Source organism: Onychostoma macrolepis, chromosome 12, assembly GCF_012432095.1.
Source record: "Onychostoma macrolepis isolate SWU-2019 chromosome 12, ASM1243209v1, whole genome shotgun sequence".
Taxonomy (NCBI): domain Eukaryota; kingdom Metazoa; phylum Chordata; class Actinopteri; order Cypriniformes; family Cyprinidae; genus Onychostoma; species Onychostoma macrolepis.
In genome coordinates this window covers 27,568,424-27,589,077 of record NC_081166.1, presented here as the reverse complement: position 1 = coordinate 27,589,077, position 20,654 = coordinate 27,568,424, and the positions used below count along the sequence as shown (strand labels likewise).

Sequence of the window (20,654 nt, the reverse complement as noted above, 5' to 3'; positions counted from 1 at the left end):
TAGGCTAACTACAGTTGTTTAAAATTAGTTGATTTTTTTTTTTGTTTTTGTTTGGACTCATCCACTTAAGCGTTCCCTGGGATTGAAACTCATGACTTTATGCAACAAACACTGACTGTAGCTACACATTTGAAAAGCGTTCATATGGCACGTTTTTTTGTTTTGTTTTTTTAATAGAAGAATGATTGAACATTACAAAAATGTAAATCCAGATACACAAAATATAATAGCAATCTTAAACTGTAGAAGAATGTTTCAGAGGAGAAAAATAAATCAATCAAATTTTCTTCCTTTTTCCTTAGGACATATTCAAACATTGCAGCGGGGGAGCTATACCAGAAAAATATTTCTCCATGAAATCCAACAATATGTCATTCTTTTTGTTATTAATTTGCATTAGATACTTTTCCAAAGCATCCATTTCTGATAAAAATAGATTACATTTTGGTGTGGATTTCGCAAATTTCCATATGGCACATTTAGTTTTCTCAAAACAACTCCGCGTGTCAGAGCGCGCACGCGCATTTTGAGGTTCGTGCTGGTGACGTCACATACAGGGCGGTGCTCCGAACAGGTGTATTTCCCAGGTGTAAAGAAAAGTAAATGCCAGAGAAGTACGAGTCCGCTCAGTCCCGTTGTTTCGCGTAGAACAATGGCCCCAAAATGTATTGGGGGCTGCGCCGCGATATTTGTCCTCGGGATTATATTTGATATAATCGGGTTTGCTTTGCTTTTGGTCGGTATTTTTGCCAATGTGCGATTGGATGGCAAATTTTACGGAGACTTCTTAATCTATACTGGCTCTTTAATAGTTTTTCTCAGTCTTTTCTGGTGGGTCATGTGGTACACTGGGAATATTAACGTTTCCTCTGAGGATCTGGAGAAGAGGACTTTTGATAACTTTGCGCACTGGGCGCGGAAGCTTTCGGAGCGTCTGTCCAAAAACGGGATGAGCAGCGAGAAGTGCATCAGTAACGGAAAGAAGCCGATGAACGACGATGTGCCACATCACGCTCCGACGCGGATAACGTGGGGAAACCCCGGAACGGCGGGATGCGAGAATGAAGCTTACGACCGAAGCTCCGACGCGCCACCGATTGAGAAGACCGTGGAGCTGGAGATCCTGAAGAACTCGGAGATGTTCCTGCAGAGCAGCGGGAAAGATGAGAGGTTTCTCTGAACAGCGACTAGTATGTTGTCACTTGTTAGGCTACCTAATATATGGGACATTCTTCTTGAGCAATTACACTTTTAAAACTTTTCTTGTGCCGTAGAATATGGAAATATTTTTATATTACGAAAACCTATAGACGACTTTCATAACTGGGCTATGCATCTAATTATTAAAACTAAACGGAGGCAAGAAAAACGGGATGGAAATGAATCGCTAAAGTAGAGCTCGAGAGTTAGCCAAAATTAAAGTGTCAACAGCTCATTTCGATATTTTTAACCATCTTTTGATATTCTGATATTATTACAGCCTACTGTTTCATGTAATTTTATCTAACTGGATGGAGTGTGGAGACAAACCAATAAAACCACCAAAAATGATGTTATGAAGTATCTGCAATCTCTGTTCATGTGCAGACATTCCGGTTTCGTATCTTCATAGTTGCATGATGAATCTTTATGAATACTACACAGCAGGAACATTGGGGCTTTAAATAGGGATGTTATCAAAGACGAAAGTGAATCTAATTCATTTACCAATTAAAATGGTATTTACGAGAAAATGTTTATTTTGATTTGAGAAGTTAATATATATATATATATATATATATACATATACACACACACATATAGCCTATATATATATATATATATATATATATATATATATATTGGCTTGAGTGTCACTGCAGAAACTTCTCAAATATATATACACATATATACACACACACACACACATATAGCCTATATATATATATATATAGCCAATATATATACACACACACATATAGCCTATATATATATATAGCCAATATATACACACACACACACACATATATATATATATATATATATATATATAGGCTATACATTATTCAATCAACCAGAAAGAAAGAGAGAGAGGGACAGGAAAACATAACAGGAATGGCCTGTATATCTCCTTAGTATTTGCTTCAGGGTCATATTGCAGTTTGGTGTTGATTACTTAACTTTACAAGTTCAATCTCTTTGTAGCTGTCAGTTCTATGTATACAGACTTCTTGTAGGACAAATAAATTGTTTTTTTAATGTCAACTGTGGTGGCTGCTGTAGACCTGAGACTTTTCTTTCGACCAGTACTGAAAAACACTGATTATATTTCAAAACTACGCCTTAATGTGTATTCCATGAGTATTTGTTGTATGGATTGTGTCTTGAGGATATTGTACACTTGTGAAACTTGATGCTGTTCTTCTCTCTCCTCAGGTGCATTTTACTTCTGTTCGTCAGAGTCTGACTAAGACGAGGAAAAGCAGCAGCGAGACTGGAATGTTTTAACCAAACCTTCATATTTGGACTGACTGAGAAATGAAGTCATCAGTCAGGGATTCTTAATGAGCACTTTACATATGATTAATAAATTTGTACTTTTAACTTATAATGAAAGTTTAATTTCAGATTTGATGTTTGCTTTTCCATCTTTATCAAATAAAGAGTTTTCCGAAAATTATTTGGCGAGTTACTTGTTTTTATTTTACACTATCTGGAAGCTTCTCGTTATGTCTAATAAATCTTAATGGATTTTATTCTTCTGAAATGTCTGCATTGTTTTATATAAACCCTTTGTTCTGGCTTTATAATTATGTAAAATGACATAGTCATACAGTCCTAGCAGTCACATGCAGGTGCGTATGAACTACTATTTGAACTGTTAAAACAAACATTAGAAATATTCCTCTGCAAACTTTTATTGGGATCAAAGTATTTTCTGCTCAGACCCTGAGCGTTTCAGGAAACCCGTTCACCTGGAAGCGTCGCACCCTTTTTCCATCGCGCAGCTCTCCAATGACACAGGAACGGACCGAAGACCTGTTCCGTGTGTTTACTACAAACACAGCTCTGTTATAAACAGTAAAGTTAGGAGTGAATTATACACGTACTCTTATCAAAGACTGCAAAAAAAAATTTCACCTAACATTATGATTACAAGCAGAGAAACCTGCCAAACAAATACAAGAGTTTAAAGACACACCCTGCTATTGTGTATCTGGATATTTGAGCCATTAAACACTCAAGTCTTTCACAATCACAGTAAAAGGACAATAAGGGAGAGGAAGGTAAGCACTGGAAAAGTCATGAAAATGTGGAAGGACTAGTTTGATGGCGACATTGCAGACGTGGGGTTTGTTTTGATATGCAATAGAAACTCCAGCAGTACAGAGTTATCATGCAGAAATACCCCTCATGTAAACTCATAGCAGTATTACCTCGCATTAACTGCTGTTTCCAAGTTTCTGCCACCATGGAAATGCAAATTACGACTCCTATTAATTAATTAACGCTGTCAAGAAATCAGACAACCTGTGCAACAAGCAGAACAAGACGGCCCAGATGGACAGCGGGTCATGTTTCTCATCAACACCTGAGGTGTGAGCGATATCGGATGATCCAAACACCTCCAAATCACACAACCCTGAAGAAACCATTGACTGCGGCAGAAGACAACATCCTCTCGTTCCTGTCACTGTGACCGTCCTGCTGCAGAACATGGAAAAGATGCACATTAATTATCCTTTAACAAGGTAATATTACCTTTGAAGAAATACTGGCTACTGCAGTACATACTACAAAAATCACATGTGATGTGAGATAACTGATCAGAAACTCCTGAAAAAAAAAATCTTACACTTTAGAAACGTAAAGGCGAAAATAAATAGGCACTATTTAAATAAACAGTCACAATAAATAGTAAACACTTAAAAGACACTCTGAGCAACAATTAACGTTTCCACACCATTACATGTCGCTCCCTTCCACTTAACAATAAGTTTCTGTCAACAAACTAACTATTGAATCTTTATACATAAATCATTTTCCTTTGTTTCCTAACCTGATTCTAATGAGTAATCACAAACAACCTGAAAGGAAAATGTAGTACATTTCACAATAAATCATACATATCCTTAATGATTTGTGGCAAACCTTCCCTTCTGGGTGTCCTTTAACTTCACAAGGAGAGTCAACAAAGCCTTTCGCAATAATGGACCAGCTACTGTTGTCCTACTATTGATAACATGAGACTTTGGTGTAAAAACACAAGGCAGTTTCTCTCATTTGGATTTCTTTGAGAAGTTGGATACTGTTGCAATGGCTTGTATATCATCCTGCACAGAAGTGTCGTACAGCACCATCTTCACATCTTCAGCAGTCACAAATACAGAACAGAAATTATGGAGTTTTTAATTTAATTTATAAAAAATGCATATACCCACTGAAGCTGAACAACATCTACCACTTATCTTTCCTTGTGGAACATGTACTATCTGTGAGACTCTTTCAGTTGTTTGAACAGAATAAAATAATATTAACAGGCAGAGAGACAACTTCAACACAAAGATAAACACAGCCAACGACATCTTGAATATAAAAGGAAAAACAATGGGGAGGAAAGGAAATATCAGAAACAAAAGGTAAGTGCAGTAATGATCCCAATTGTATAAAATATTATTTTGCATTTTTTTCTTTCATCTTCTGCAGTTTCCTGCAGTCAGGATACAGCACATTTTCTCAACACGTTCATGCAAGCTGATATATTTTAAAGTACAAATGGAAATATATTTATCTCATAGGTTATTGGTTAAAATATGAAAAAGAGGATGCGAGTAACATCATTTTGATTTGATGTAATAGCAAATAACTCAAACCCTCAATAGTGTTTTTTTTTTTTCTGAAAAAAAAAAAAAATGAAGAAACTACATTCATTTCCATGACCACGAGTCCACGTCTTTAAAAATTAAAAAAGAAAAATACAAAAAAAGAAAAAATGACCTCACTTCAGCACTGCCCGTTTAGTTGAGTATTTGTGTCTCAGGAAACACACACAAATAAGGTCCTAAAGTACACGTACGACAAAATACTGCATATCTACTAAAGACTGCATTAGGTCAGTGGACATGGTAGCTAGCTGCCATGATACAGGAGAAAAAAAAAACACTCCCCACATTTCCCTTTGCCCAAGAGAAAGAAGAAAAACAAAAAAAACAAAAAAAAATACGCTCATTTTTCCATCTGTGAATATGAAGCTGAAATAAGGAGCAGGTTCACATTTTAAGAGCTAATCGGTGTTAAACAATGTTTGGCAAGTCCATATCTGACCTGTCTTTTCAGTTGAATGCAAATGTTCAAGACCTCTGACTGGGAACAGGGGAAATCTAGAGCACACATCTGATACATGTGCGTGACATTACGTTAATATTTATATTGGTCATTGGCCGGTCGTTTGTTCAGTAACAAAGGGGGTTCGTCTATTTGCTCTCCATCCACGTTCAGCCCAGAGTTCATAGTGATGGAGACCTTGTCTGCTGGGTAACACCCACAATACATTTCATTTTATAATTTCAAGTAGGCTATATTAATATATGTGTGTGCATATATCTGTGAGTATTTACCTAATCATGTAAAAGGCCCACCGTCCCTCCTTCAGAACAGCAACTCTCTCTTTTCTCCTCTACCTTGCATTTCTCTCACCCCGATTCTAATCTTCACTGACTTTCATCTCACCTCACTATTTGGCACCTCGGATTCATTAACAGGTGATGTGGCTGCAGCAGGTGCGTGGCAGGCGGGGAGAAACAAAAAATGGGTTGAGGTCAAAGGTCGTGACATGGCTGCCCTAGTCAGTGGCCTTCTGCTTGTCTCTCTCTGCTGTGACGGGGATGGCGTCCCCTCCGTCTTCAGTCTTGACTCTTTTGGTGTCAGGCTGCTCTGCTCGGTCTCCGTTCTGCCGTTTGGTTGGTAGAGACGCCGAGGCCGAGGCGTGGGTCGCCAGCATGTGCAGAGGACTCGCTGAAAAACAGCAGACCGATCGCGTTAGCTGTGCGCAAGACGCGCTAAAGCAATGCTCTGGGTTCAAAGCTAGAAATAGTCAATCCACATTCCCTCAGTTTGTAAAAACACACAAAAATGTGCTGACACGGGAAGTCTGTGATTTTTATAGATTCATAACCATATAAAAGGAGTGTGGAGAAGAAGCCTGAGAGCACTAGTGAAAATGTAGCTCTTTTCCTGTAATGTGCAAACTGTCCTGACTGCTCTAAACCTAACATTAAATCAACCACCAGGGGCAGCATTTCATTTCTTTAAAGGCTGAGATGTCTGCATCATAAACACTAGTCCTGCTCAGTTGCAGCAAAAATCAGAATTACAATTATTTTAATAGTGAGATCATGATTATTTAGCAAGATTACTCACTGATGTTGGAAACATCACAAATTTATTGAGCTTTTATCTTTTTAACAGTGGATTTGCTTGAACATATACATAATTCAACAAGGGATGAAAATTTGATCATTCCCAAGATCAATTGTTGTTTAAATTAACAATCAATTAATCTATTAATCATTAACCTTAATACTGCAAAATGCGTCTACTGCAGTGACAGTCGCTGGCATAACAGGATGTACAAATGCCACTCAAAACACCAGCTTCCTCACCCGAATTAATGGGTTTTTAGTTTAATTAAAAGGCTAGTAGGCAGGACTGTAAAATTAATAGATGCAATTATGATAATTAGGGATGCACCGAAATGAAAATTCTTGGCCAAAACCAAAAACCGAAAAAGAGGAAACCAAGGCCGAAAACCGAAACACCGAAAGAAATTCTGCCAATTTTTAGTACCATTGCATTTATGGCCATGACTGTGTACTAACTTTACTAAAAATCAAGGCATTGCAATTGCATAAATTAATATTAAAGTTTCAAAGAATAAGTCAATTACAAATTATGCAAATATTTATTTAGCACATTGCAACAATGCACAGTATAAAATAAAATTCTAACTAAAATGTTTAACTTGACCCCACTCATGTGTACATTAAATAATAATGTACAGGCCTACTGGCCTGCTGAAAGGTTGTAAAATTAAATGTTCTCTCATAAAAACAAAGTGCATTTAGGTCAAGTGCATTTTAAATTTTTCTCTGTAGGACTACTACAAGAAAGTGCATTCAGAACAAGTGCAACTGCTTAAAGATACAGTAATATTTTCTCTGTAGGCCTTCCAACATAATAGTGTATCAAAACAAAGACTGCCATAGCCCATATGTTAAGTTTTGTGTATGTTTATGCCCTTTGCCTTGACACCATCACTGGGAAACTTCCTTGCCTTTTCAAAAACGTCCGCCACAGACGGAGTGGGCGTGCTCGGAGGCGTTTTCCATTTCTGTGCCGCGTTCCTCTCATATTCAGCGTCGCGATCGGAATGTTTTGCATGCGATAGTCATGCGCATCTCGTCAGTAAAGCCGGTTCCGTGATTAGCGCTAAATCTCCATCACCTGTTTTCAAATGGAGCGGCATTTAATACACAGAGCAGTTCACTGACAAGCTACGCAATATCACGTTCAATATCGCAGATGAATCGTCTGCGATATTGAACGTGATATTGCGAGCTTGTCAGTGAACCACGGCTCTGTGTATTAAATGCCTCCATTTGAAAACATCCGCCCACACCGCAGACATGTTGCTTCAGACAAGCACGCAGGTCGCGGTTTCTGTTTGCGCCATCACAACATTTCGGCTGTATTGTTTCGTGATTAAAAGTCTTTCGGCCGAAAACCGAAAATGCACTTTTGGGCCATTTTCGGCCGAAAATTTTCGGTGGCCGAATATGCATCCCTAATGATAATTTGATCAAAATCACAAGCGCGCTGTAGTTACTTTTGGGATCATTTTACTTTGTTTCATATTCTGTCACAGAGACCACTGAATGCGCCACGGAATGGTTTCATGGTGCTGGTTGTTGTATTTTAATTAGGGCTATCAATCGATTAAAATATTTAATTGCGATTAATCACATGGTTGTCATGAGTTAACCTCAACAATTGTACATTTTTATTTGTTCTAAATGTACCTTAAATTAATACTAAGTTTTTAATACTCTAATCAACATGGGCATGGACAAACATGGATGCTTTATGCAAATGTATGTTTATTATTATTGAAACCATAGTCAACAGAGCATGAAGACATGTTTCAAAGCAGAGGTGGGTAGAGTACCCAAAAACTGTACTCAAGTAAAAGTAAAAGTAATAGTCTGAATAGTTACTTGAGTAAGAGTAAAAAAGTACCAGATAAAAAAACTACTCAAGTAGTTAGTTACTAGTTACTTTGGATCATATACTGCATATAGTATACTTTTTAGATAAATAGATATTTAGATACAATTTTATATACATACATGCATACATACATATACACACACAGCCGTTCAAAATACTTTTAATGTTTTTTTTAATGTAATTTATTTCAGTGATGCAAATCAGAATTTTTATCAGCCTGATTTATTATCAATGCTGTTCTTTTTTAGCTTTCTATTCATAAAAGAACCCTGAACAAATGTCACAGGTTCCAAAAAATATTAAGCAGCAAATCTGTTCCCTGTTGAAAAAACCAGCATATGCTGGTATGGTATGTTTTGAAGCATGAGATGCTGGTTTGAGCTGATTTAAGCTGGTCATGTGCTGGTCCTAAGATGGTCCGACCAGCTCAAGACCAGCACATGATCAGCATAAACCAGCATCCCAGCTTCAAAACATACCTAACCAGCATATGCTGTTTTTTTGTTTTTCTTTTTTTTCAACAACACTGGTAATAAATCAATATATTTGAATGATTTCTGAAGGATCATATGACTCTGAAAACTGGAGTAACAGCTGATAAAAATTCAGATTTGCATCACTGAATTAAATAAAATTATTTTACAGTATATTAATTATGTATAATAAATGTATATATGTATATAACCTCTGACACGGAGAAGAGTGAAAACTCCTCACATGACCGCTACAGAACATCTGAACATAACGAAAAAAATGCACATTGACAGATCTTCTTCCGTCTGTTCTGCAAAATGTAAACAAATGTAGCCTGTATTTCTGGAAGCGTAAATATTGTGAAAATATCAGTATTAATTGTCTCCAGGCAAGGCATTCCTCCTGGAACTAACGCGGGTTATCGGGTGTTTATTTCATACTCTGTGACTCTGCTTATTTAATGAATAAATTATACATTGTATTTAATGTGTAAGTACATGTACAACAAAACTGGTAATGTCATAGTGGTATCGTGTACTGCAATCGAATCTATACCTGTGGAACGACAGCACACGCGGTGTTCGTCTAATAAAGGTCTTCATAGCTAGTAAACCATAGCCTTTGCTTTCAACTGACTGTAGATCCAAAGCCACGTCTTCAGCGCTCCTGATGTTATTACAACTCTGAGAACCGCTTCAGACGACTCAGCGCGTGGCAGGGAACTGAACGAATCATTCAAACTGATTCGCGAAACGATTCACTGGTCTGCCAACTGGTTTGATCAAGCCTTCGAACAGAATTGACTCTTCGCGAACGGGCATCGCTCATTGCCCAGAAAAAAAGTAGACGGCGCGCTTGGACTAAATTGAAGGATTTTTAACTTGTACTGCATTAAGATAAAGTAACGAGAGGAGCGTCGCCCACAGTAACGAAGTAAAAGTACTGTTTTTTCACTAAAAATGTACTTGAGTAAGAGTAAAAGTACCCATTTTTAAATATACTCTAAAAGTATTAGTTACCCAAAAAATTTACTCAAGTAAATGTAACTCGTTACTACCCACCTCTGTTTCAAAGGTCATAGATGTTTTTCAAATAACTTGTTAATCTCTATTAGACACATGAAAAAAGAAATACCAGGCTCCCATTACTTCTCTTTCTTTGCACTGAGCAATGTTCTTACACAAACCGGTTTACATTTTTGCATGACAGGGCAGCTCTTCTTCTGAACATGCAAAATGTACATTTATTATTTATCATTACATTTGTTTGCCTCTCTGTGCCCACATACTGTATTTTGATGCAGCTAAATTCAATAAAACTGTTTTCATTGATACATTTTACTGTTTCTGTTGTCTGAGAACGGAATGAATATGAAATAGTGATTGAAACGTGACCCATTAAGACTACATAAAAAGCTCTCCCTTCCAAGATGTTAATCTGCACAAAAATCCTGATAATCGAGCCGTCGTCTGATGACACATAAGATAAAGACAATAGCTGTACTGTGATTTTGGCTATACTTGCATGAAAAACTAGAGAAGCAACAATATCTGTGTTTAACTGAAAGCGCTGCTCCTCTCCGCCGCTCACTGAACAGAGCAGACGCACAAAGAGAGAGAGGTGTGCACGCGCTGGGAAAGAGAGCTCGCGCTTGCGTGGCAGAACCAGCGAGTCTCAAAAACTAAATAAGGTTTGGGCACGTTTTTGAAGGAAAAAAAAAAAAAAAAAAGTCACTAAAGGGGTCTGCAATGTCGCTAAGTTGGCAACACTGTGCATCTCCATTTCTCCAACTATGGGCTAGGACATGAGTCAAACAGAAAATGTGCGCTGCATTAATCACGCGTTAATAAAATTAGTGCCATTAAAATGAATTTGCATTAACGAGTTAACTTTGACAGCACTAATTTTAATACACAATAGCAATGTTTGCAAATGACATTGTCGGCATTTAAAATAAAATTATCCCAAACGTAACTACAGTGCATTGCCGCTGTACCATGCAGTCATTGAATACAATACAATACCCTTCCACCATCAGTAGCCTACAGCAAAACACTGTTGCTCACATGAACATTTTTCTGTGAGTAGTATGACAAGTGAGGTACAAAGCTTTATTTATAAGAGAAATAATTGGTTAACAGGCAAATGTTACACCATGACTATGCTTTTGGATTCATGCCGTTCGAGCCCATAAGTTTAAATCAAGCCATGTAAGGCTTTGTGTTGTCTTGCGGGTTGGTCACGAATTTCCACAAATTTAATATTTATCATTTTTTCCCCCAAATCCTCACCCTCTAATTTTGCAGGTTTATTTTCTTGTCATTCATTTTTAATCCCCGTTTTTGCATCTCTTACTGTGGTAAACGTGCAGGTGGGAAATGAAAGATTATGCGTCCATTAATTTTAATTTGTTCTAACTGACTTATTACCTCATTTTAGTTAAATCATGGGTTATCAAGGGAACAAATTAATGAAACATGGACCGTGCCCACAAAATTAATAAGTCGTAGGAACGAATTAACAAGTTATGTCCTGCTTGTGTCCCGCAGCCCTGTCAAAGTGCAGTGCCAGATATGAACTAGGGAAATTATAATTAAACATGACTTTCTACATTTCTATTGCTTTCCATGTTGAAGGACTGGCAGGCAGCAGCATTTATTAGTGCAAACACAATGAAGGGCATTTTCCATCCTTTTCCAATGAGCTACTGTCATTGATGACAGTACCCCTAATAGGGGTTGCACCGACTAATCGACTTTAATGCTCTGCCATGACGCTTTAAGCTTGACGTCGACTAATCGCTGGTCCTATAGAGGGCACAAGAGTATAAGAAATCTCTGAAGGACTTCCACATTTACGCTGTGTTTCCAATCAGTTAAAATGACAAATAGCCTAAACGCATACTCAAAGCGCTCCACAAGACATGTGCGATTATATTACTGGATGCTCGAAATTGAACAGGAGAATGCACGGTTTTAAACAGCTTATAGTACAGGTCAGTTAATCGCCATTCGAATATATTGAATAGGAAAGAAAACTAGATGCAGTGCACTGTAGCATTAAAGGGGTGGTTGACTTTTTTTTTTTTCTAGGCTTGATTGTGTTTATGGGGTGCAGTCTAACGTTTTCATGCTTAATTTTTTTTAAAACGCATTATTTTGGGCTCTGATTGGTTAGTTGGCTCAGTGTGTTGTGATTCACTAAACCGCAGAGCGTGCGTCTAAATGTCCCGCCCCTCAGCTCAGCGGCATGTGCTCCGGTTGTATTGTAAACAATGGCGTCGTCTATATTGCTTATTTACATTTAATCATTTAGCAGACGCTTTTATCCAAAGCGACGTACAAATGAGAACAATAGAAGCAATCAGACCATCGAGAGTGCAGCAGTAGTTGGTCAGGTGCTGGCTTATCAATTTGAGCCCGATTGAGATGCAGAAGATATTAGTGAAGAGGATCACGCAGAACCTGTGCAAGCACAGCTCTTAATGGTATGTTTGTTTGTTTGTTTGTTGTTTCATACTTTTAGATAAGCAGTAGCATAATAACAGTGTATGTTAGTTTTTAATATATGGTTTTATTCTGATTAAAGCTTTAATACAGTACGGCAACCGCACACGCGTCCATGTATAACACTTCTCATTGCTATGTGAAAATGTATAATTGGAACAGTTTGTTGGAGCTGATCTGACGATCTCAATGAGAGAGAGAGAGAGAGAGAGAGAGAGAGAGAAAGATGCAGAGCGACGCGATGAACAGTATTAAGAACGGCTGTTTTAGAACATGATTTTGAAACTTGTGAATCCATTAGAATTGTTAGAAGACAGAATCGCGATTCATATATGAATAAATTTTTACGTGCACCCCTAGTTTTCTCTTCCTCTTCTCTAAAGCAGCACAGTATGGCCTCGCCCCCTTCCTTACATGTTCCCGAGGGCAGGGTTTATCTGGGTTCGTGACGTAACTCGTTGTAGTCCCTTACCAGCCGTTTTTGTAGGCATTAAACTTCCAGAATTTTAAAAGACGATATCTCTGTTTGCATTGAACTTCCAGCGCTGCAACTTTGCAGATATTGTTTATGCTCAAACAGCAACATTAAACACTAAATAATGTTAAAAAAGTGAAATTGCAATCAACCACCCCTTTAAGGGACGTGTGGATGTAATGGAAAAGGATGGATTACATTTGTAATAAGAAAATAAGTACAAAAATAAGAAAAAAAATAAATAAATAAACTGTAGTTGAAAATGTATAATTAACCACCAAGCTAAGTTATGCCAAATAAATTCTGAAATGCTGGCTGTAATTATAATGTAAATACAGGGTGATAACACTGACGTTGTTTCCTGACCTGTGTTGCCAGATCCTTGAACAGCAGTGACCACATGCGTCCCATTCTGAGTGATGGCCTTGACAGGCAGCTGATGCTGGCCAATTGGAGCCTGTTGCACTATGGTAACTGTCTGTATCGGGCTGGACTGGGACGTCTGAAGAATGCGACTTGTCCCACCTATAGAAGTGGTTGTAATAGCAGGCACCGGCTCCACTTTCACTGAGAAAAATGTAAAAACAGCATTAAAGATCAGCAGTCCTCTCTGACATCTGAAATGATTAATGTACATCCAGCCAGTCTTAATCCAAACCCCTTCACGATGATATACATTATCCTGCTCATTACACGGTTACTTGCCACATAAGTAAAGAACTGGACGTGGAATATTGATTTGAGTTAAACTCGAATTCTGACTTTTCACCAAACTCAAATTTCCAAATACATAGATACATGGACAAGAAATAGCATCTAAAGGCCGGGACACACCAAGCCGACTTCATAGAACTAGCGGCGGCGACGGTCGATGGTGTTGTCGGCTCCCATCGGCAATGTGGGACAAAAATCTGCACTTGAACACACCGCACAGACTACAGCCGACTGCAAACTAACACATGCGTTCTGCGCCTGCGTGAGAGGAATTAGCTGTCTATATCAGCAGCTATCAACAGTAAATATTTGTCATTTAAAAGGAGAAACCGAAACAAGGATATATGAAATATGCGCAGATATACGAAATGTAAACAAAGCAGCGCTTGCTTACCATTTTGAATATCAGTTACGTTGATAACTTTCTTCATTTAATTGACGTTATGAAAATATTTGCATATTGGAATGCTTGGGTGAGATCACGTAACATTAGAACAGCCTTCTCTCTGCGCCGCCTGCATTTACTTGCTAGTTTTCTTCACTTTCGCTTTAATTCTCCTGCACGGACTCGTTCGCTAAACTGAACATCCAATCAGAGTTTTCACTCTCGCCGACGTGAGCCCGACGATGTGATCAGGTTTTAAAGAGACAGCACTGCTTTTAAATTGAAACCTGCTGCATTCCGCCATTGATGTAAATCAATGAAAAAAAAAAGTTACTCGCTGCTTTGCTCGCTGATTAACTTTTGTAACTTGAAAAAATAAAATAAAATAATTTGTGTTTAATATAATACATTTAAAGCCCGTGCAGACCTCAAATTCTGCATGCTCACCTTTGAGCTCCTGGTGCTCTCCGTTTTCATACGGTTCTGCTTTAATGATGCTGGACTGGGTAAACACAGGCTCTGCCATGTGTGTGTTGGCTGTAGACAGGCCAGTTACGGTCGCAACGGAAACAGCAGGGATCTGATGCACCACATGGACCGTCTGCATGACAGGCTGCTGGGATGTGGGAGTGGACACCGGTGTGGCGACGGCGTAGGTCACAGGTTTGAGGGTCTGCGATAGCTGCCGCTGAACTGTGATGAGAACAGGTTGGGTGTTGAGAGGCGAACCTGTGTGCAAATATAAGTTTGGTTAAAATGCAGCTGACCAGCAGTGGGAAAACACAATCTGACAGTTGGGTTGCTCTGTAATGTTCTCTAGAACAACGTCCCACAGATGACGATTAGCATCTCTCTAAAATATAAAGGACGCTACATATTTACAGGTTCATTTATACAGTGAGCAAACATCAGTAAATGTGATACTACAAGTCCAATGTGTTGTTTTGAAGTTAAATAACTGAAAAAAGGGATGAAAGGACCATGTGTTTATGACATTAAACACATTAAAGGCTTCCATAACTTCTCACTAATGAATTTCCATAACTTTTCCAGGCATTTGTGATATATGGGTAATGATGCTTCAAAATTGATTTGATTCAGCCTGATTCACCAGTGAACCAATCAGGCCAATTTGTGAACATTATATTAAATACACAATTCCAATACTACTCTTAATTTCAGAGGAGGTCAAGCTTTAACTCGTGCATGAGGAATGACCTTACCTGATGCATTTTGTGCAAAGCGAGCCTCTTGTATGACTGCTAATTTGGGCTGAACGGCTGGAGCAGGAGCGGAAGCAGGCGTGGGCTCCGGGTCCATAGGAACAGGTGAGCCTTCTCTTGATAAGCTGTCTGGAGTCTGAACGCCGCTGGAGTGCGCCGACAGTGCCCCCGTGTGGTTAGGAGACGCTGGAGCGCTCCTGAGATGCAACGGGAAGAAAACTGTGAATAAACTCAAGTGACATTGTTCATGAAGGCCTGTTTGTTTAAAAGCATGGAAAGAAAGCATTCAATCTCAAGGGTCCCACACTACCATAAAAGCATATAAGAGCAATTTAAGTCTGTTACAAAGTGTGACTACATCAATTTAGGAACAGTTCATCTAAAAATGACAATAGTCTTATAGTAACAAGGGAAGAATACTAATGATTACCTGGATGAGAGCGGCCCGAGTGGGGTCCTGAAGCAAGGCACACCGCGCGGCCTGCGCTTGCGGAAAGCTTGTTCGATGAGCTTTCCCTCAGATGAGGGGTCTATTCTCCAGAAAGAGCCTTTGCCCGGCTCCTCTTGAGATCGGGGCACTTTGATAAAATAGCGGTTTAAAGACAGATTGTGACGAATCGAGTTCTGGGAGAGAAAAAAAGCAACAAAAAGGTTAGTGTTTGTTTTTCACAACCACTTAAGGTGCAAATTTAATTGCATTTGACACTTATAAAAATAAAGCAAATAATAATACACTATGTGCAAATCCACATATAGAGCGGGTATTTTTTTGTGTCAAAATAATTTAATGTTAGTTTTGCCACATGATCACTCCAGTAGAACACTCTTTATTTGTTCTCAAAATGAGCAATAGCTTTGCACCCTTACTCCGGCTCTGTGGCTTGAGAATTTGGCGTTGTGTCTGTCCCATCTTTCAATAACAGCCTCACTGAAAAGTCTGCATTACATCCTGACAGCATGTGTAATATGCACTGAAATGTGCCAAACAAACTGTAAGAGTCAGACTGAAACTTGCAACAACCATGCTGCCAAAAAAATAAAAAAATTCTAATGTTGAGATCCTTCAGAAGGGTCTGCAGAGCTTTAGGTGCTCTACACAGTCAGTTTGGAGTACTTCTCAACTCTTTGGTCATTAAGGGACAATAGCTTTATCTTCTTTAACTTATAAATTCAGATGATCATGCGTTGATGTACCCATCAGTCTGACAGAACTAGTTTTTTTATAACAGAAACACAAAGAAAACATTGAGATTCCTCATGGTATGACCTCTTTAGATATTCTCACTAATTCAGAAAGCTAACTAACTAACAAGTGCTTGTTACTCTCAGCTCCATTTAAAAAAAAAATAAATAAAAAAAAAAAATAAAAAAAACACACACCTTACCATCAACGCTGTATACATTTTTTGGATCTTCCAAAACAATAAATGAAAAAAAAAAAAAGCAAAAGCATAATAATAATAATAATAATAATAATAATAAATCAGTCTGTCTGAGTCGGCTCAACCACACAGATATACAACAGCACTAAAACCATGACTAATTACATTAAATGACTAAACCGTCTCAAGACACTGCACACAGAAGAGCTGATTGACACTCACTTGCCAGCCCTTGTCTGCTGTCCTGTAATATGGATAATTCTTAGTAATGTGGGTATATATTCCATTCAGAGTTAGTTGTTTGTCTGGTGCCATTGTGATGGCCTGAACAATAAGCTGTGCATACGAGTAAGGAGGCTTGGAGTCATCCTGTTAAAGACAAGAAAAAGAGGTTACGACAGGTTACTGCATTTCAAATTTGTCCAATCGGTTTCAGAAATGTCCACAGGAACAGTGATAAACAAGACATCATTATTCTACTTGGCAGAATAATAAACGTTTCATACTTTTGGACTGTCTCCTCCAGACGCTTCCTTGTCATTTTCAGATTGGGAGTTTTCATTGATGAGATCTGCCGTGAGACCACGACCCATTTTATAACTGGACAGTCCCGCACCTCGGGGACTTGACGGACAGGAGTTGGCAGCGCTGAAGAAAAATGACAAATAATAAAAGCATAATTAAATCTGAGATTTAAAAAATTTCCTAATGACACTTACAGTTGCCCTCTAGAAACCTGTGTTCTGCGCAAGTACTGTGCCATCCCAAAGAGGCACACAATCACTTTCACAGACTTTTACATTAACTGGTCCCTCCTGGTGGAATGCTCTGCCCAACTCGATCCGAGCAGCTGAGCCCTTACCCATCTTCAAGAAAAGGCTAAAAACATCTCTTCCATCTTTTTTGACCCTCTAACTCTAGCACTCTCTATTTGTTTTCTTAAAAAAAAAAAAAAAGAATAAAAAAAAAAAAGGGGCCTCAAACTAGAGGTCGACCGATAGTGGATTTTACCGATACCGATAGCTAGGTTGGACCACACTGGCCGATACCGATTAATCAACCGATAGTTTTCAAAATGGATACTGAAAGAAAGCTAGTGCTTTACTACTTAAAAAAAAAAAAAAAAAAAAAAGCAGTAACAGTACTGAACCATACCTTGTAAATGAATAAAAATATTAATATTATTTACTATATTGATCATTAAAGTTATTTCATAGTTTGCTATTGTTAAAAGAAGAAACTTTAAAATGTAAAAATGTAGCCTATTAGCAGCTAATAGTGAATGTTGAAATGAACACTCTAACAAGGAACAATACTTCTACAGTTTTCATTAATGCTACGAATAGACTCTTATTGTTAAGTGTTACCATTTAATTTCAACGGTCATGCTTAAAGATGGCCATCTTTAAATATCTACACAAGGCCATAGCATTAAAATTACATACATATGGATATTGTATGTGTACTCACACACTTTATTTGCTTCTAAAAAAGTTAGTCACAAACCGGGCAAAAGTGCAGCGCTGCGTCTAGGAGAACTCAGAGGTATCACACACACACACACACACCAGACGCTTGGCGTTCAGATCAAGTGGCGGTCTAAAACTATTTATTTAATCACCAAACGGACATAGGTTTGTTTCAAAAATGAACAATGTGGCATAAATGAGTTTGAAGTTCGGTGTTTAAAAAAACAGAGCAAGAGAAAAGAGAAATCGCGATCTATTATAGCTTTCTATGAAGCATAAAGACTTTATTAGAGCCACAGAAAGACAAATGTTCTGCTGAAAAATGCACAATACATAATTTATAGCCGAGGGTGAAGTCATTATGTACATTCACAGCGATTTGAAACAAATATAATGTAATTGAATAGAAAACTATGTGAATGGCGCTCTGTTCCACCGGCAGGATTTTCTGTAGGCTGTATTTAAATGCGCGTCTGGAGTTTCCCGCTCTGTGCAGCGCGCACTGTCACGTGTCAAAATAAACAACACGTGCTGTCAGTGATTTCCGCCTCTTGTACTGTATAAATGCCAGCGGACAACTTCTCAGCCACTCCAGCAACGGTTGCAAACCGGAAAACTATCGGCATGGATTTTTGCCGATAACCGATAGTTGCGGCAATCAACTATCGGGGCCGATTAATCGGCAAAACTGATGAATCGGTCGACCTCTACCTCTAACACTAGCTCTCTCTATTCTATCTAATTGATCTCTTTTTATTTCTTATAAAAAAAAAGACCCTCTAACACTAGCATCCCCTATTCTTCTACTCTATCTACTTGTTTTCTTTTTATTTATTATATAAAAAAATACCTTGCATGTACTGCGTTAAGCTAACTGAGACTTGTCATTGCACTTGCATATTATTGCTCTTTTGTTAGTTTGATTGCTTCTGTTGTCCTCATTTGTAAGTCGCTTTGGATAAAAGCGTCTGCTAAATGACTAAATGTAAGTATAAGGCCTTTGGAATAAAGGTCAGTATGAGATGATGAGACAAGAAGTTGAAGCAGATGCGCTTACCTGATTGTACCTGTTGGAGACGGGAGGGGACTCATCAGGTGGGCGATGTTGTCTGGAATGTTGATGGTCAGCGGCGAGATCTGGGGTTGGACCGCTTTCACAGGAGACTCCGGCGCGTTCCTGCGGTCTCTCTTGTCACTGGACAAGGCAGTGAATGTAATTTTGATATTTGTGCTGGGAAATCGGAAAGTGCACCTACAAAATAAGGAACAGAATTGGAATTTCAACCACTTAATGCATTGATGGAGTAGCATATTAAAAATACAGCAGACATGCTGATACACAAACCAGCCAGCAACAGAATACAAAAGTAGAGCCGGTTTATATATGGACACCAGCTTGACCCGATTACACGACAGACATTTTACCATCAGAAATATATTTGAACCTCTAACCCCCATTCAACACAATAACCCTGCAGTGCGTTCGCATTTAACATCATACATAAAGCATGTAAAAAAAAAAAAAAAATGCTCAGCTGTGAATTAAGTGGAATTAGTAACTATGATTTGAGGTTACAGTACAGTAAAACACAAGGTCATAACTTGCCATCCAATGTGCATATAAAAATAGAATCACTATAAATGTCAACAAATTGTAAATTAATGTACACAATGCAGCTTTTTAATAATGCACGCAACGCCACTGAATGCAAGGTCAAAATACTGCGTTAAAACGTGTGACTGCAATAGACATAAACGACATATTCTCATAATCATTCATTAGAGTGCATAAAACGTGAATTATATTAACTAGGCTATTGTTTCTGATAACCATTTCCGATCCTCTCATTTAATTAGTGCCCCGCATACGTCATATTTCATTAACTTGCAAGATTTGGGTCAGCTGAGGGCATCAGGAACTGAATGAACCCAAAACACACTGACCAGAGGAGTTTTATCATATTGGCGATAACAGTACTGCGGTCGTTCGTTATGCTGGAATCTTACATGAAAGATGCCATTCATATCCTTTAGAGTCGGCTCCTAAAGATAACGACAAAAGTAACCCTCGAGCGTTGTGACTAGTGTTGTGTAAACAGACTGAGTTAGCTGTTGTGCTAATCGAAGGCTGCAGCGCGAGACGTGCGTTAGTCGCGGTTGTCATAATCAACACGTGCTGCTAGCGAAACAAAACAAATACCGCGAGCGATCGTCGCAAACGCCTTCACGCGGCTGGCGCTGGTCTAATTCCCACCGACAGTCGTGAGCTTACATGCGGGGAAGCTGGAGAGGAGGAGCCCCTCGTCTCTGAAACACCCCGTCCACGAACACCCCGTTTTTGCCGAGGCATCGAAGGTAGAAATCTCCGCTTCCCGTTCCATCCTCGCCGGCGGAGAAAATCTCGAGGTGCCTCCGTGAAATAAAGCTCGAATGGCCCATGCTTACGTCCACGGAGCCTTGTGACGAATTCCGACCGATGGTGACCGAGCGCTTCTTCATCAGATACTCGAATTCTCGGCCCTCGAGCCGGGCAACAACCGACCCTGACATCCCGCTCACCGCCATCTTTATTATTTCTCTTGACGGGAATTTGAGACTATCAAAATGAAGCAGCAGACGGCTGATGTTCGGTCGGGAGGCCTGCTTGCAGAATTTAGTGGGGGGATCGAATCAAAGGATGATAAATAAATACGAAGGAACGTGCCAGCCCAGGGACAGCGGCTCCAACCCACAGCCGCGACAGAGAGAATGAGAAAACGCT

At 38.8% G+C, this 20,654-nt stretch overlaps 2 protein-coding genes across 5 annotated transcripts; one reads left to right on the top strand and one right to left on the bottom strand.

Annotated features, from left to right (window-relative positions):
• The first annotated feature begins 315 nt into the window (after positions 1-315).
• On the top strand, positions 316-2,659 carry LOC131550847 (transmembrane protein 238-like). The gene is made up of 2 exons (XM_058793291.1): positions 316-1,190; positions 2,416-2,659. The coding sequence occupies exon 1, from the start codon at positions 653-655 to the stop codon at positions 1,178-1,180; it is 528 nt and encodes a 175-aa protein (XP_058649274.1). The 5' UTR covers positions 316-652; the 3' UTR covers positions 1,181-1,190; positions 2,416-2,659.
• Positions 2,660-2,869: 210 nt separating this feature from the next.
• On the bottom strand, positions 2,870-20,638 carry foxk2a (forkhead box K2a). 4 transcript variants are annotated; one of them, XR_009273642.1, is made up of 11 exons: positions 20,166-20,638; positions 18,951-19,145; positions 16,931-17,072; positions 16,647-16,793; positions 15,473-15,666; positions 15,043-15,239; positions 14,267-14,548; positions 13,087-13,287; positions 5,598-5,994; positions 3,511-3,687; positions 2,870-3,048 (listed from the first exon to the last, which is right to left on the bottom strand). XR_009273642.1 is itself a non-coding variant. In XM_058793289.1 (9 exons), the coding sequence occupies exons 1-9, from the start codon at positions 20,456-20,458 to the stop codon at positions 5,822-5,824; spliced, it is 1,824 nt and encodes a 607-aa protein (XP_058649272.1). In that variant the 5' UTR covers positions 20,459-20,638; the 3' UTR covers positions 4,378-5,821. The 4 variants fall into 4 exon arrangements, 1 of the variants encoding a protein (XP_058649272.1); XR_009273641.1 differs by lacking the exon at positions 2,870-3,048 and having other exon boundaries at positions 3,060-3,687; XR_009273643.1 differs by lacking the exon at positions 2,870-3,048 and having other exon boundaries at positions 3,060-3,687; positions 5,710-5,994.
• Positions 20,639-20,654: the final 16 nt, after the last annotated feature.